A 17,562-nucleotide genomic window follows, 5' to 3' on the forward strand; every position below is an offset into this window, starting at 1 on the left:
AACCAGGCTACAAACCGTAGACCAGAGAACCAGGCTAGTACCAGTAGACAATAGAACCAGGTTATAACCAGGTTGGAACCAGTAGACAAGAGAACCAGGCTAGAAACAGGTTGGAACCAGTAGACCAGAGAACCAGGTTAGAACCATTGTAGAACCAGTAGACCAGAGAACCATGCTAGGACCAGTAGACCAGAGAACCAGACGACAACCAGGCTAGTACCAGTAGACCAGAGAACCAGACTAGAACCAGGCTAGTACCAGTAGACCAGAGAACCAGGCTAGAACCAGGGTAGAACCAGGCTAGAACCAGGGTACAAAGAGAGGTTCCAGTACATGTTCCCTCGAGCATGTTTTTCTGTCTGGGTTGAGGCTGAACGCAGCACCATGAATATTAATCTGTCCCCAAAGCACTCTGTTTGTTCACAATCTCCGTCGAGTAAAAGATTTCAGGTCAAAATGGAAACATGTAGGGTTGGTTTATTACTCTGCTTTTTATCACCTCTCTCCTCCATCTCCCTCACTCTTTTTCAATCCATCCACTATGCAGACGCCCCCCCCACCCCTCCCCCCCCTCCCCTCCCCATCGCATGTGTCTTTTACAAAGACCCTAAAATAACACTGCAACTTAAGCCATCAAATCAATCACTGTGGCCAAACCTTCAATTTGATGCAAATTCCCTTTCAGCCTGTCTCTCTCTATCTTTCCCAGTGCGGCGTTCGGGATGAGAGGCTGTGTGAAACCTTTCTCACCATTGTAGCCCCGTGAGCCTAATGACAGGTACTTGCAGGATGGCACCTGGATGCTGCCTTCAGACACTAATCAGGAGCTGTCAATCAAACTGCAGCAGTGGTGAATGAATGGGCTCAAAAAGGCGACACATATTCATGTTCGGGTACGGGGACAGGGGCACAGGGGGACGGGGGGACGGGGGGACGGGGGGACGGGGGGCGGCGACTTGCAAAGACCATACCCATCTATAAAATACAGGGGAAGGGAAAAACAGAAATGACAGCCAACATAAACGTTGCATTGGAATCCTATTACCAGAAACTGACAAGGAGAAAACCAAAAATATTTTCAGCTGTTGTTGGCTGTGGCAAATGAAATGAATGAATTTGAAATATATATATATATATATATATATATATATTGTATTTTGTATTATTATTTGATGTGTTCCTCGTATTATGTCTTTTGTAAAGGAAGGACACAACGTGGACTCGGGGAAATGTGAGGGGGCATTTCTTTCATGTATTTAGGGAGACGAGCTTCCTCCGCCGTGCCTTAACAAAGCTAGGAGAAGCCATTAGGGGAGGGGGGGGGGTCACGCGCTAGATGGACAGCTTCAACACAACGCCGAGTGGTGGAGGGGGGGGGAGGGCACGAGCATGGCTTTACCGCCCCAGACCACCCAGAGCCTTTCATTACATCTGCGCATTAGGAGTTGAACAAATAAGGGGAGAATTGTCATGTTTTTAATTCAGACATCGAGCACTTACACCGAGCTAGGACATATGCAAATCAATTGTGTGTGAGCATCTGTAGTGATGTGGTGGCGGAGTGGGGCTTTGGGTGAATATTGGATTATGGATCGCCTTTAAAGCTAACCTATATGCATTTTTTTTTAATTTTATAAAAAAACATTTTCTATTGTTTCAATCATGTCAATCATGAAATGCTTGAATACTTCCAAGCGAAGTGCTAGTCTACACAAAACGTCCCTCCGTGAACAAAGAACGTGAATTAAGAACACATAAAAACATCTCACGATGCCTCAACTGCCCCAAATGTTTCCTCAGGTCTGGAGGGAACGGGGTTCCAACATCAATCATGTCACCGTCACCCAGAGAACAGAACACAGGTCTAAAGGGAGCCCACAGGTATTTTCTCGTGTAATATCTTCAGCAAATATGCCCCAAAGACACCACCTCCCGTTAATGGCTTTATGGCCATCAACATGTTCTCTCTCTCTTTCCGTTTGTGACGCACCGCGAGCACAAACACATCACCACGTCCACGCCTGCTGGGACGCTGGCTACTTCCTGTTTTCATAACAGGAAGTACACGGTGTCTTCTCCTACTGTTCAATCAATAGCCACTATGATATGCCCTCGTTTTGACTGGTTTGATCTATCATAACTATATCTACATATATATAACTATATCTATATCTATCTATCTGTATTTATTATGTATATATTTATACACAATTGATATTTATATAGATACATATGGATCGGCTGGTACATTTGGCCTGTAAGGACCCCACCCAACCACCCACCCCCCTGCCCCCACCCCCCCCCACCCCCCCCCCCCCCCCAGCCACCAGCAGCACCAAGCAGCCCCCCATCACGCAGCTGTGTGTAGTGGAGGACCATGTGTGTTTAGTGCTCTACCCCCAGAGCTCCCGTTGGGTGGCGTTGGGTCGGGTCCCAGTCTCTCCTGCCCCCCCCCCCCCCCCCCCCACCCTCCCCCCCCTCAATTGGGCTGACAGAATCATCCGTATGGACAGGGTCGATAGCAGGGCAGAGGAAGAAGGAACGCCCTTGTATTTTTGTTTTGGTTCGGTCTCCATATATTTTTTAAGATGGTATCTAGGGCACACTCACATCAAATATGCCTGCCCGAAATTTCAAGCCTAAAACATTTATGGGGAGATATTCTGCGGTTTAAAACGCGTTGCCTAGCCCACGGCCCGTCAGAAAAAAACTCTCAGCGTGTCTAATTAATAAGACGCGTGAGACACAGGTAATTACCTACCGAGACGCGACGGCAAGGTAAACAATCGAGTCGGACGGAAATATGTTTAGTCGTACTCCATCATCATTTAATAAGATATCAGCGTGAATACGACTCTGTTTCAAAGCGGCGCCAACGGAGAGCAATTATTGGAACGATCGAGGGACGATGAAGGAGCCTGAAGATCTGTGAAGCGGCAGTCGTTTAATAATAATAATAATAATAATAATAATAATAATACCGTGGATTTTTATAGCGCCTTTCAAGATACTTAAGGTCGCTTAACAAAAAAGGGGAGAGGGGAAGGGGGGGTTGAGCGGGGGGGGGGTATAGGGGTTTACCCACTAAAGACTCATTAGTACCAGTTACCTCATGGTCATCGCCCCCACCCAACACGCTATGGATGAAAATGCGCTGCTGTGTGCCTTTGTTCCTATATCTACGTCTCTTTTCCTTTCATTGCCCACCCTCTGCCATCCTCTCTTCATCTCCCTCCCACTCTTAAAAAGGATGTTGACATTTCCTGGCCTGGTGTTCCTGGAGCTCTCTCTCTCTCTCTCTCTCTCTCTCTCTCTCTCTCTCTCTCTCTCTCTCTCTCAGGCTGATTGTATTCACCTGCGTGCTGAAATAACAATAACACTGGGCTGACTCACTGATGAATGAACGGCTTGTTCTGACGACATCAACCCCCTCTGGATCAGTGCTATCGAGCGGCGATGCTGGAGAACCAGAAAGGGATCCGGCTCTACCAAATTAGACTAATGCCACAAACAACAATGACAACAACAGCAACACTAGACAATCTGAGCTGAGTATACATGATACCTGCTACCTGGTAGTATACATGGTACCTGCTACCTGGTAGTATACATGGTACCTGCTACCTGGTAGTATACATGGTACCTGCCACCTGGTAGAATACATGGTACCTGCTACCTGGTAGTATACATGATACCTGCTACCTGGTAGTATACATGGTACCTGCTACCTGGTAGTATACATGGTACCTGCTACCTGGTAGTATACATGGTACCTGCTACCTGGTAGTATACATGGTACCTGCTACCTGGTAGTATACATGGTACCTGCTACCTGGTAGTATACATGGTACCTGCTACCTGGTAGTATACATGGTACCTGCTACCTGGTAGTATACATGGTACCTGCTACCTGGTAGTATACACGGTACCTGCTACCTGGTAGTATACATGGTACCTGCTACCTGGTAGTATACACGGTACCTGCTACCTGGTAGTATACACGGTACCTGCTACCTGGTAGTATACATGGTACCTGCTACCTGGTAGTATACATGGTACCTGCTACCTGGTAGTATACATGGTACCTGCTACCTGGTAGTATACATGGTACCTGCTACCTGGTAGTATACATTATACCTGCTACCTGGTAGTATACATGGTACCTGCTACCTGGTAGTATACACGGTACCTGCTACCTGGTAGTATACATGGTACCTGCTACCTGGTAGTATACATGGTACCTGCTACCTGGTAGTATACACGGTACCTGCTACCTGGTAGTATACATGGTACCTGCTACCTGGTAGTATATCATACCTGCAGGGTTGAAAGACACCCGACATTGGGACTGTGTGAGGAGGCGGAGTCTATACTCTCATGGTCATGTCTAGGGTCAGATTCCACTGCTCCGGTAATGGGTTCGATCCCCATAACGCGGCCCACCCACGCTGCGAATGAATGTTTCTAATCGCGGTTTTTGCGATACGATTTGGATTTTAAAAAAAACAACGATTTGACTCCCACATCGGGACCGTCCACGACACGCACGTACGTTTTGACGATCTATCCGTGACAACGAATGCCATCGGCTCATTGGACGATTCAAGGCGTCGTCCGCCCCGGTAGCACATGACGGTGGTCCCGGGAGACGGCAGCCTTACCTGCGCGCTGCGCCTGGGTGAGCTTGGCGTGGACCACGTCGGCCGACTCGATCAGCGTCCTGCTGGTCTGGATCATCTGGAGAGAGAGAGAGAGAGAGGGGCGAGCGGGGGGAACGGGGACACAAACACTTTGATTAGGCTCAGGGTCGCAAATGGGACGCTGGTATGAGAGTCCGCTTCTGAATCCAAGCCAAATAAACAGACAGACAAACAACAACAACAACACACACGCACACATACGCGCTCACACACCCACACACGCAAACACACAAACACACACACACAGTGGATGATGCCTGTTCAAGCCAGACATGGAAGGAAAGGGATAATAACACAGAACACCCGCCAAGACAAACATGGCAGATAAACCCGGGGATGAGGAGGCGAGTGTGGCAACAGAAGAAAAAAAAAGAGGAAGATCACACATTATTTGGTAGCCATGCGAACACGTGGGTATATATATATAAGATGTCCTTTGTCCAAAAACCACCGTGAGTGGACATTTCATTTCAGAAAACATATGAAAGATTAGAGCATAGGCTCTGAAGCTCTGATGTGATAAAAAACCTAAACCCAAGGAGTTTAAGGTTATGATATATGCTATTACACATTTGTACACACTTTGATGAATACTTGATTCTGATTGGTCAATCACGCTATTCAGTGCTCTGTACATTTTGTATAATAGACGGCTGCTATGAATAAAAGACTGTTACTGCTTTGGATTTTATTTCCAACTGTAAAATCTAACAAATGTTGTTTTCTAAAATCATTTAAAATAAAACAAATCATTTCTTGTTATATTCTGTGTTAAAATATTGATTTCGTGAGGTAGCCATGTAGTTACGTTCGACGTATGGGTTTATTTTACAATGATTTCCAACTCGCTGTACATATATAATAATATTATGTCCATGAAACTTTGTACATTGTGGGTGTACTGTTTTTCTTATCACTCACTGTTAATACTAGTTCATACCAATTTACTTAACACTATATGAGCAGGGCTTGTTTTAAGCAAACACTTTTGTTCAGTAGCTGGGTGGATCCACGGTCACATCCATAAACCTTCTTTTCAGGTTGGTTTAACAAGCTAACAAGTTTTTCACCTGGTAGCCGTGGGATTTGGCCCAACACTGTTTTAGTACATTGATTGTTTTGGGGAGAAGAGGGAATTCATTAATGTCCATCAAGGTCCTTACACTGGATCAACAATTGATCGTCCTAGGGAATCCCAGTCACGTGAACAATGGCGTCCGCCTCAAAGGCTGTCTATCTGCGAATAGCTTTCTCGCTGTAGAATGAGGGACATCAAATTGTTTAGAAGGTGCCCTGAAAACATTTCTGCTTCAATGAGCAGCAACAACTGTTTCACTGAGATCACTGACTGAGATCATTGCAGATGTGGCAAAAAAACAAAAACGGCATTCAAAATGAGTACATAGTTATGTTAAAAGACAATAATAATGCTACAAATAATAAAAGGGCACCTGTTAAGTGCCACTTTACTCAAAATACTAAAATGAATATGGAAGAATTAGCACTGCTGCTGTACGAGCTTTGTCTCGTACAGCTTCTGAATCATAGATCTAAATGTCCTCGATGTTGCTTTTAGGACATTCAGATTCAATCCCTGGTTTAGATAAGCAGTAACTTTGTTTCTCTGTGTATGAATAATGTAGTAAGAATGGCTTGTGGTTGAAGCTTTGCCAACGTCTACGATATAAAATGCTCTCAGATTTAGTGGAGAATAGGACCTATGCTGGCATTTCTGAAGAAACATTTTGAACAGTTATATAAGAAGAAAAGGTTGTTGCCAGGGCATTTATTTAGTTTCTTGTTTGCTGGTGCATTGGCAAAAATACATCTGAATTCAGTTGACATTGGAACCTAAATGGCGTACAAGACCTTGCTGGACCGTAATAGGTTACCACAGTCTGCAAGCAGAGTCTAGGAAAATAACATCAATCTGTTACCATGATAATACCATAAAGTCGGATCCTATCCACAGTCTAGGATATGAACTGTTTGCATCAAATACTGGTCTTTTAATAATAAAGGTAATTGGCACGGAAGGGAGAGGTGTTCAGCGATTTATTGTTCGAGGCAAACCTCTGTCAATGAATGTGGGTGTGTACCCTGTTTAAAGAATGAGTGAGTGAGTGAGTGAGAGATAGAGAATGTATGTGTGTGCCCTGTCTGAAGAATACGTGAGTGAGAGGCATAGATAGAGCTGGATAGTGAATGAGTGCAGCGCTGTATGCAGAATGAGTGAGTGAGTGAGAGACAGAGATAGAGCTAGAGTGTATGAGTGCACCCTGTGTGCAGAGTGAGTGAGTGAGTGAGTGAGTGAGAGATAGAGTTGAGTGTACCCTGTGTGCAGAGTGAGTGAGCGAGAGATAGAGTTGAGTGTACCTTGTGTGCAGAGTGAGTGAGTGAGTGAGTGAGTGAGTGAGTGAGACAGAGATAGAACTGGAGTGTATGAGTGCACCCTATGTGCAAAGTGAGTGCGTGAGAGATAGCGTTGAGTACACCCTGTGTGCAGCGTGTGTGTGTGTGTGTGAGTGAGAGATAGCGTTGAGTACACCCTGTGTGCAGCGTGTGTGTGTGTGAGTGAGTGAGAGATAGAGTTGAGTGTATCCTGTGTGCAGCGTGTGTGTGTGAGTGAGTGAGAGATAGAGTTGAGTGTATCCTGTGTGCAGCGTGTGTGAGTGAGTGAGAGATAGCGTTGAGTACACCCTGTGTGCAGCGTGTGTGTGTGTGTGTGTGAGTGAGAGATAGAGTTGAGTGTATCCTGTGTGCAGCGTGTGTTGTGTGATGTTCCGCCGGGCCGGCCCGGAGGTTGCGTTGTCCACAGAGTTACGATGTGCTGACGTATGGTTCAGCACAGGACACACAGCACACGCGCTGCACATGAGCGCACACACACACACACACACACACACACACATCCCAGAGAACACAGATAATGCTGTTCTTGAAGTCCAGGGTGTAGGCCAGTGGGCTAATGAGAGCAGCTGATTCAACCATCACCAGAGAGGCCATTGTATTTGTGTCTTGTATCAAATCTACTTGTGTTTGTGAACATTGAGGACATTGATTGTGAATGTTAAGGACAGCCAACAAGGGACCATCCACAGAGGATTTGTCCTCCTCACTGTTTCCTTGTACTTTTTCTTCTTGGGCCATCAAATGATTCAAGTGAAAAGTTTCAAATTAAACTATCAACAATATTCCTGCAATGATTGAAAACGAAATAACAGCGTTCTGGTTACTCTCGCTGTGCAACTGCGTGACGCAGACTAGCGTAGCTCAGCTGGATGGGTGCCATGGATGGAGTAATAGTAATAGATAGTTATAGTTGTTGTTAACAAAGGGGCTGTCCAGCATCTCTTATTTGTAGAATATAGCAGTTACAGGGTGTGATTTCATTGAGAAATCGAAATCGAAATCGCTCTCGTTCAGAGCTCACTGAACAATGAATTGACAATCAAAATAGCTAACTAACTAACAAAAGTACACTCCAGGAGAACTAGAACCGCCAACAACAACAACAAAAAAAAGATCACAAATCCCAAAAGATCAAAACCTAGACATGTGTGAGTGTCTGCAGCTCCCAACTTTGTTTCCGGTCTGTTGAACATGTGTTGTGAACTGGAGCGCATGAAGCGACAAGCGCGGCCCTGCTGGAGCCCATGGAGTGCGGCCCTGCTGGCAGGTCCTGCATATAGCTGCGTGTCAGCGGGGCTCAGCCTCTGAAGAGCCCGAGCAGACGCTGTTTGGGAGACGCTCGCATCGCGTTAGCACTGAGGGTCGCTCCTGGAGATATAGCAGCGTTAGGCCAGCGTCCGTCGCCCCCCAACGGCCAATCCAATCTCTCCTCCTTCCTTTCGGATGACCTCATTTCCTGCTCTTTCCTGCTGAGCCGGGTAGGAATGCGAGGGGGGGAATCGGAAAAGGAACGTGGATGATCGGATTCACCGCCGCCCGTTTCGAGCAAAAGACAAAAGCGCGTTGAAGGCGACATTTGGTCGTTTTTTTTTTTTCAGCACGACCCAAAAAAGAAATAAATAGAATCATATTATTTTTAACAGAGTGAATCACACTAGCAGGGGGCAGTATTTTTGCTCACTTCGTATAGGACTGTAGTCTATTTTGGATTTGAATATTCAAAAACATTATTTAGCGTCTGTGACACGGCTGTGTGTTTTAGGCCAAAGTGTTACAAAAACAAAACAAAACGATATTAAAACTAGAAACAGAGTATGAATATAACAAGCTTTAGCCCAGGCAGCAGCAGGTGAGTGGTGGATGTTATCCGTGCTACAGCAGCTTGGTCTTCATGAATCATTGACTGTACGACTGCAGCCTAGCTGATCATATTGATCTTCCCTGGGGGGGGGACCCCGGCCATGGTGCTTGAGACTGTTATCAACCTCCTCCAGGCGGGAGGACTGAGCTTTACTACATGGTACATCTACACCAAAAGTAGTGAGTCTCAATACCGGTAAACACTAAATAGATCTTGTTGTTGTCAAGTTGTATCGTCCTCTGTCTTTGCATTAAGCTTGACGCTCTGTCAGGCTTGACAAATCTTTCACACACTGTGTGACAAAGTGTCAAGGCACCGATAAAGTTCAAATGACAAGCTCTCGAAAACAAACAAAGTCACAATAAGTCACGACCCCAGCAGTGTCCATTTCTAGAACAAAAAAAATGCATCCACGTTCTTTCTGACACCCCAACTCATCGGCCAATCAACGAGGGTGTTGCATAACAGACAAGATGTTCTTTCTCCCAGAGATCCCCCCCCCCCCCTCCTCACCCCCACCCCCACCCCCACCCCCCAACTCAGGCCACTGTGTGCCTGAAGTGTGAGACCATCGGGGAACCTGAACAGCGCAGGGCCCATCGACTGAAAAGAGTCTCGCCTCAGCACTCCATCACACCCTTCCCTCGCAAGTGTGTGTGAACGTGTGTGTGTGTGTGTGTGTGTGTTTCTATGTGTGTGTGAATGTCAATATATCTATTAGCTTGGAACCTTCATCGTTGTGTCCCGACATCCTTAGCTACCGAGAGTAACAGCCTCACGCAGTGCCAGACTCTCACACTGGGAGTGTGTGTGTATGTGTGTGTGTATGTGTGTAAGGCTTTGTGTGCAAATGTGTCCAAATTTGTGTATGCATGTGTGATGCATGTCTATGTATGTGTCCCAGTACATACCCACTATGTCTATGTGTACCTGTATGTGTGTGTGTGTGTGTGTGCGTGTGTGTGTGTGTGTGTGTGTGTGTGTGTGTGCATCTATCATTATGTCATAGCATGTTCACACCTTCCACGCATGGCCCCGTTGAAACAAACAGCTGCATTAGCCCACTTAGTCAAGGCTGGTGCGAACGTCAGCATTAAGCAAAGAAACAGCCTTATTAACAGCGCTGCAGTTCAGGTCTGTTTGTGTCGTTATCATATTAACACCAAACATGACTCAATGTACGTGAAGATGGGAGCGACAGTAAATCAACGTATGTCGATTGAAAACATAGCAGAAAAAGGATGCATATGCTTTTTTATATATCATATATTTCTTTATATGAAGTGCTTTTCAAGACAGACAAAGACACTTTTTAAAACAAATAAATACCAAGTTAGTTAAAGTTATATGATGTGATATGATATGATTATATGATACTATATATATATATTTATAAAACGGGTGGCTTAAATCAAGCGATCTGATTGGTTCCCAACTGTTGTATATTGAGCGTATACACATAGCTATGACGCCCGTTCAGTTTACGGAGTTCAGTATCACTCCGCGCCTAACTTGAACTGTTGTTTATTTATATATAAAAGCAATAGCATAGTTCACTGAAGCCTAAAAACATGTTGATTGCTGGAGAGGGTGGAAATGTTGTAAAGCAATAGGCACACGGTGAGTGAACTCGATAGTAGGCTAAATTGCCGGCGAACCAAGCTACCGTCTCTAGCCTTCTCTCTGAAGGACGCTACAGTGTGTTGCATAGCAACCGCCGTACACTTTGCCGGCAGCCAGGAGGGACTACTTTTTTGTATTTGTTAAAAAAAAAGCTTTTCCGACTTTCTCGCTTTTTCAAAATTGAGGGTGTCTATGACTTTCATTTTGCCATACTTACGTAACCGTTTTATAAAAGCAATAGATCACTTCAGTCAGTGAAATGTTCTCATTATACCACAGTTAAGGGGCGTTGTCCGTCCCGACGCGCAGCGGAGGGACGGCGACCCCCTTAACTTGCTTATAATGACCGTAAACCACAGCCTGTCGTGATCTATTGCTTAAATATATATATATATATATATGTATGTATATAGTATCATATCTTTAGCATTATAGTATATAGTATCATATATACATATATATATATATATATATACAGTATATATATATATATATATATATACACACAGAAACATGCAGTATATACTATGTACATAATATACACGTACATCGAATAACGAGGGGTGAAGCCTCTCCATTAAGTGGCTTCTAAGTCACTGAATTAACTCCTTCATTAATATTTCATAAGAACCCTTCTACGCCCCTGTATTAATAGCGTCACTTATTAAAAACTCTTTCAGACAACCAGCTCTTGGAGCGACACACTCCCCCCGCCACGGCACATGAATGCAGAGTGCCCGGGCCCACGAGAGACCGGATTGTTCTGCTGCTCATTATGTATTACATTCCATTTATTCCATAGAGGCCGGTGATTCGTTGAGGATGTACCACTCATACGAATACTAATACTGAGACCAAAGGCAAGAGCATACCAGACCCGGGCCAGGCGCGTCACACACACACAATGTGTGTGTGTTTGTGTGTGTGTGTGTGTGTGTGTGTGTGTGTGTGTGTGTGTGTGTGTGTAACAATTTCAAAACAACACACTTCAGACCTTGTCTTTCTCATTTGTAAAGCTATAGTCTTATTTTCTTATTCTTTGAGAAACAAAGAGAAGTCTTTTGTACAGCCCTTTTTAGTAGACTCTCCCCAGATGCTTACACTGCCTTTCAGGTTCCGATAGAGCTACTCTGCTTGTTCTGTCAGACTTAGCCATGCAGCACTTGAATTTTCAAGGCATACAGTTTCCATTTCATGCTTTGATTGTTCTCCTTCACGCTTGTTCTGAATTTCTACTAAACCTGACTAAAACCAAGACTATTGAATAATAAAACAATACAGTCAATGTCCATGGAAGGAGAAAGGTAGGGCTGCAGACATTAGTTAACTCTTTACCCCTCAAAGACAATGCACGTCCTATGCAAATGAAAAATAATGCGTTCACTACCAACCCATTCTTTTGGTGAAGTCCCACCTGCCTGACATGTCACAATTCATACTTTGCACGTGACGTCACAACGACTGGCTGGCGGGCAAGAACTCCAGCAACGAAACCTAGTAACCTGACCAGGACGTCGCCAGTTTTACCACACGAACGGTCCTTAGGTTCCTCTCAGTCCAAATATATTAGTTATTATTATGGAAATATTAGTTCAACGGGAGCATTTGTGCCAGGCATACACATGTCAAACTGACAAATTAGACATTTATTTTTGTACGGAATCTCCCTGCTTCTGAAATGCGCGAACATCTCCGCCCAGCGCTCATTCCACTGTGCAGATTAAATCGTGCAGCATTCTGTAACAGCAACTGTGCGATCATCCCTGCCCTCACACATTGTTGAAATCATATGCTGGATGCTTTAATCCTTCTATGTGTTTTTTAGTGAATGATCGGGCTATAATAAGACCACATTGGCTATGTAATCGCGGACAAAAGGGGACATTTCATAGTGGATGGTGGAATAGTAACATTCACCTTTGCTTTGATTATGAAGATATTCCTGTTTTTCACCTCCCATACGACAGCGTTGTTAACCCATCTGTAAGCTTTCAATTTTTGTGCGGTATAAGGTGACGGATCTTACATTTATCTCAATGAGATAAATGTAAATATCTCCAAACTCCAAGTCTGGTAGAGTCTTTGCCAGCATCAAAGCAATGAATACATCAGCGGGTGCTGTGTATGGATCACAAGTTGCGAGTATGTTTATCTTCTCTTCGTATCTAATTTGAACATTTTGTGACATATGGTCTAAATAGTTGATTGATTGAAGTATCGGAAATCTGCAAGGCTGCAATTCCCCTGGTTGGCCGTTGTTCGTCGCCATTTTGCCAACGTTTGTTGCCCTCCAGGTATCCATGGTAGTCATGTGACCGCAAAGCATGAATAGATAGGCTTATAATCAGAACCTGGGATGACCACATTTATGACAGTGGCATCTTTTGTAATCTCATTGTAATGACTCCGTACGCTCACAACTTTGCAGTGACACGGTACACAATGGACACATGCCTCCCGCCTTTTTGCGTTAGGCCTTGACCGTTTATTCAAATGCATGTGACTTTTGGGCTGCAAAACGTATGAACGAACGATCAAATAAAACCAATCAATCAAATACAAAACACAAACCCAACATGGAACAGCAGTGCCCCCCCCCTTAGCCCCGCCTCCCCCATCTTACACAGTATATATATACACGCTGGAGTCAGAGAGGTGGTACTCTACCATGTCGTAGGCGGTGAGCACTTTGCGCAGAAGCTCCGGCACGGGCCCCTGGGCCTCCATGGTGGGGTAGGTCTCACTGAGGTCCACGGTCAGCTGCAGCACGCGCTCGCTGTTCATCAGCCACGTGGACACCGTCAGGATGCACTGCTTCATGTTGGCCGCCGGCGTCAGCCCGCACAGCTCCTTGAAGGACACCATGGCGTTCTGGGAGACGGCGGCGGGGGGAGGAGGGGCGTGATTAACATGATGCATTGTGGGTGTTAAGATGCAGGCCTCACGGCGAGTTGTGCGGTATGATGCATCTGTGGATGTGGGGCGTGGGATTAGCGTGTAGATGTTTCATGATGGATGAAATTATTAAAACATTGCAATAAAAAAATTTGGAATATATATTTGACCGATAAACTTCTAATTAATATTACATCTCCGAGTTCCGAGTGTGGAATTAAATGTTCTATTTAAAATAAGGAATGACCTTTCTTTTGAGGATATCAGAAGTGGGTTATTATGGATAACACATTTTTAAGGTCTCGGTTTTGTATTGGAATCCACTGCATTTTTCTGAGCCTTGACTCAATCTCGGACTAGATTTATTTGTTTAAATGTTTCTGTAATCGGATGTAAAACCCAGTTTGTCTGCATTTCTTCTTTTTTTTACCATAACCTAAAACCATGACCAATAATTTGTCAGCGCTTGCACTCTACATTTGTGAGTAGCTCATTACATCCCTCTAGGTAACGTGAGCTTGCAAATAACCAAGCTAACTAATTATGACAGCCCTTCGCCTGCATCCCCATTACGCCAATAACTGAGAGATATGTCGAAAGTGTAGGCCATTATATTGTATATCATATATATTACCTATGTATAATCCACCCTAGTTGTATCCACAGCAGACAAGGACGAGAGGTCTCATTAGACAATCGCCTTGACATTGACCGAATAGCAGCAAAAAATGACATGGGCATTGATTTCCATTGAAGTGAAGTCACAATGATAAAATATGATTACGCTCCAGACAAATGCGTTGCTGTATGATTTACCAATCAGCGGCTGATTGTGACAATTGAGGGAGGCATCATTTATTAATTTATGTTTCATTCTGCCCACTGTGTTGAGCCTTTTACCAAGGTCAGTGATATGGTTTTGCACGTGATTCAGATCATAGGATTGCCTTCTGTCACTCAGTAAATACTGTACATCCGTTTGAACCAAAATCAGTGAACAATGCTTTCTTTTGTTGGAAATTTCAACGGAGGAATTCTTCAGATAAAATAAAAAAAAACATGGTCTCGGATAATGGTCCAGCGTTTGATTGGTCATGGTCCTGAACCTGTCCCGCCCCCCACTCTGTCCTAATTCAGAGCCACTCAGTCGCGCCCCCCCTTAAAGTCTTGGAATGGACTCTGACTTTGGTTGGCTCTGGTCTCGGTCTTGGTCTGGACCCGGTCTTAGTTTAGAGATGGTCTCGAAACAACAACCCCGTGGTTACCATCAAGACAGACCCAGCTCGTCAAAGTAACGACATGGATATGACATGGCACTAAAGAAGTGCACGCCCGTCTCGTCTGTACTCGTCTCAGACGCCTCTTTGCGCTGTCATCAATGAGAAGTCAAGGGCACTTATTGCACTCGGGGCACTATATTCTATTCAGAGCCAAGAGAGTGCTTGTCTTTGTGAGCGAGAAAAGTCAGTACTTCCTGTGACATCATGCAACTCAATCAACGATCTAAAGCCGACCACAAGATACCAGACGCCAACCACAGCTCAGACAGCACTAATGGATGGATCAACCCAGTAGCAGTTCTGGAGTGAATTACACCCCGGGCGAGCCCCCCCCCCGCCCTCTTACTGGTGGAGTTGTTGACGGGGGGGGGGGGGGGGGGCGTGATTACGGGCTGGCGGAGTTGTTGACGGGGGGGGGGGGGGGGGGGGCACGATTACGGGCTGGCGGAATTGTTGACAGGGACGGGGGGGCGCCAATATACCAATTCCCCACACAGTGATATGGTAATAGAAAACCGCTTCGCGGCTCGGATTAAATTTTTTTCTCGTGTGCTCGTGCCGCCCCCCATGTAATGCCGCCCCCCATGTAATGCCGCCCCGGGCGGCTGCCCGCTTCGCCCGTGCCTAAAACCGCCACTGGATCAACCACGCCCACCCTCTCTATTTCCCTCTCCCTCCTTGGTCTTTACCTCACTCTTTACTACTGCTTAACTACTCAGTCACTCAGCACACTCTTTTTCCAATTCAGACATGTCATTAGGGGTGAGGCATCTTGCTCAAGGGTCCCCACAGGTGGTTCTGGGACACTGGGGGGGGGAGCGAACACAGTACCTTTCGGCTGGGAGTCGAACCTACGCTCATCACTGGGCTATCCTTCTATGCCCACTTGCTTACTGCAGCATTATGTCGTAGTAATCTCATTCTGATCCCCAGTGGCCATCCGTCCATCTAGCTCTCTGGCCCCAAACCAGAGCTGGCTGAAGCCTGGGTGAAGTGACTGAAAGACCAGGCTAAACTGGTTCAAGCCCACCACCCCACCACTTACCTACTCCTCACATCTAAGTGAGGAGTAGGAACGAGACAGAGAGATAAGCCATTTCTCAATTCGCGTTCTCGTGTGTTCTCGTGTACTTGCGTTCTCGATAAACGTCATCAGTGGTAGCCCAAGCACTGTTCCAATTCCAAGTACGCGAGTACGCGAGTACTGTCGTAAAACCCGGAAGTGTTCTCGATGCGTTCTCGATGAGGCCGTTCTACCGAGGATGCATCGGAGGTGACTCGTGTGGACTTGGGACCGTTAAATATCCCAGAATGCATCATCGAGTCCGCTGCTGTTCCAATTGCAGGTGCGTACTCGCGTTCTCGGAAGTCTGTACTTGAAAGTCCGGACTTGCCAAGTACGTACTTCCAAGTCCGCGAGAACGTAGTCCGCGTACTTGGTATTGAGAAACGACAATAGAATCTAGCTACAGCGTGGGTAAGGAGACAGCGAGAAAATTAGGGATGCAGATGACTCAATAAAGTAAGGGGTAGTGGAGTGTGAAAAAAAGGGCGAAAAATACAAGGAAATTAGTGTGTTTTCCCGGATAGGGGGGAGGTGGGGGGGGTTCATTAGGGAATCCGTCCACACGTTGAGCCCTCTAAGCTGCATTAGAAGGAGGGGATGGTTCCATCATTGGGGGCCCGACCTTACTCGAATCAGGGGGGGGCCATAGCTGGCATCTGTATGCACAGCCTGAGCTACTCTCTCTCTCTCTCTCTCTCTATCTAAAAACGCACTGGGGCCCCAAGGCAAAGCTAATGAAAATAAAAAAATACCCTCTCACTGAAGAAGAATGGCAGAGCAGAACAGACCAGTATTAACATACAGTATTAATTTAATCCAATGCTGGATAATGAGTTTCGGTGTGTGTGTGTGGGGGGTGGGGCTGGGGGGTCTGTAAGACTGCAATGTGTATTGATATATAAGCATTTATTATGTTTGCTTAATGATGTGTGTGTGTGAGCACACTTGCTTGTGTTGCGAGCGCATTAATACATGCATGTCCGTGTGTGTGTGTGTGTGGGTGTCGGTGTGGGTTTGGGTGTTGGTCTGGTGTGTGTGTGTGTGTGTGTGTGTGCGTGCGTGCGTGCGTGCGTGCGTGTGTGTGTGTGTGCAAGCACACTTGTGTGTGTTGCGAGCACATTAATACATGCATGTCTGTGTGTGTGTGTGGGTGTGTGTGTGTGTGTGCATGTCGCGCATTGGGTAATTTGCATGCTTGAGTGGTGGAAAAGGCCAACAAGTAGCTTGTGTTTTTAATTGCGTTAGCCCAAGCCCTGTCCACTTCACTACCTCATTCGCCCACTTCCTAACCCATGTTCCCTGAATGAGGCTATGTGTGCGTGTTATGCTGCAGGTTGCTTACCTCTCCCTCAGTCTCATTCTATCTATGTCCTCCTTTGGCTCCATCGCTCCCTGTCTTTGTCTCGTTCACTCCTTGCTTCCTCCCTTTCTTTCCCTTTGTGTTTCCTCTCTGGTAATGCATGGTGGTGGAGGTGTTGAAGACACATGAAGTGCCACTCTTGCACTCATATCCTCTTTCATTCTCTCGCTCTCTCTCTCTCCCTCCCCCTCCCTCCCTCCCTTATTTTGCCATTCAGCGAGTCCAAGCACTGCAAAGTCAATGTTCGACAGTCCCTTGATAAATCATCCCGTCCCGATATTGGCCACAGATATATGTTTTCACAGATATATTGGTATCGGCATGAGGTTTGCCGATATGTGGATCCGAAAGGCACTGACATCCTC

The 17,562-nt window shown here is 45.7% G+C and overlaps 1 protein-coding gene across 1 annotated transcript in view; it reads right to left on the minus strand.

Moving 5' to 3' along the window:
- The window catches only part of LOC311347887 (inactive phospholipase C-like protein 2), a 76,535-nt gene that overhangs the window by 11,734 nt on the left and 47,239 nt on the right, over positions 1-17,562 (minus strand). The window contains exons 3-4 of the mRNA XM_084470021.1: positions 13,264-13,467; positions 4,662-4,737 (exon numbers count right to left, since the gene is read on the minus strand). Coding sequence (XP_084326147.1) covers positions 4,662-4,737; positions 13,264-13,467 — 280 coding nt within the window. The remainder of the gene's footprint in view (positions 1-4,661; positions 4,738-13,263; positions 13,468-17,562) is intronic.

The sequence above is a fragment of the Micromesistius poutassou genome (genome assembly GCF_964030765.1).
Source record: "Micromesistius poutassou genome assembly, chromosome: 1".
In the NCBI taxonomy this organism is placed as follows: Eukaryota; Metazoa; Chordata; class Actinopteri; order Gadiformes; family Gadidae; genus Micromesistius; species Micromesistius poutassou.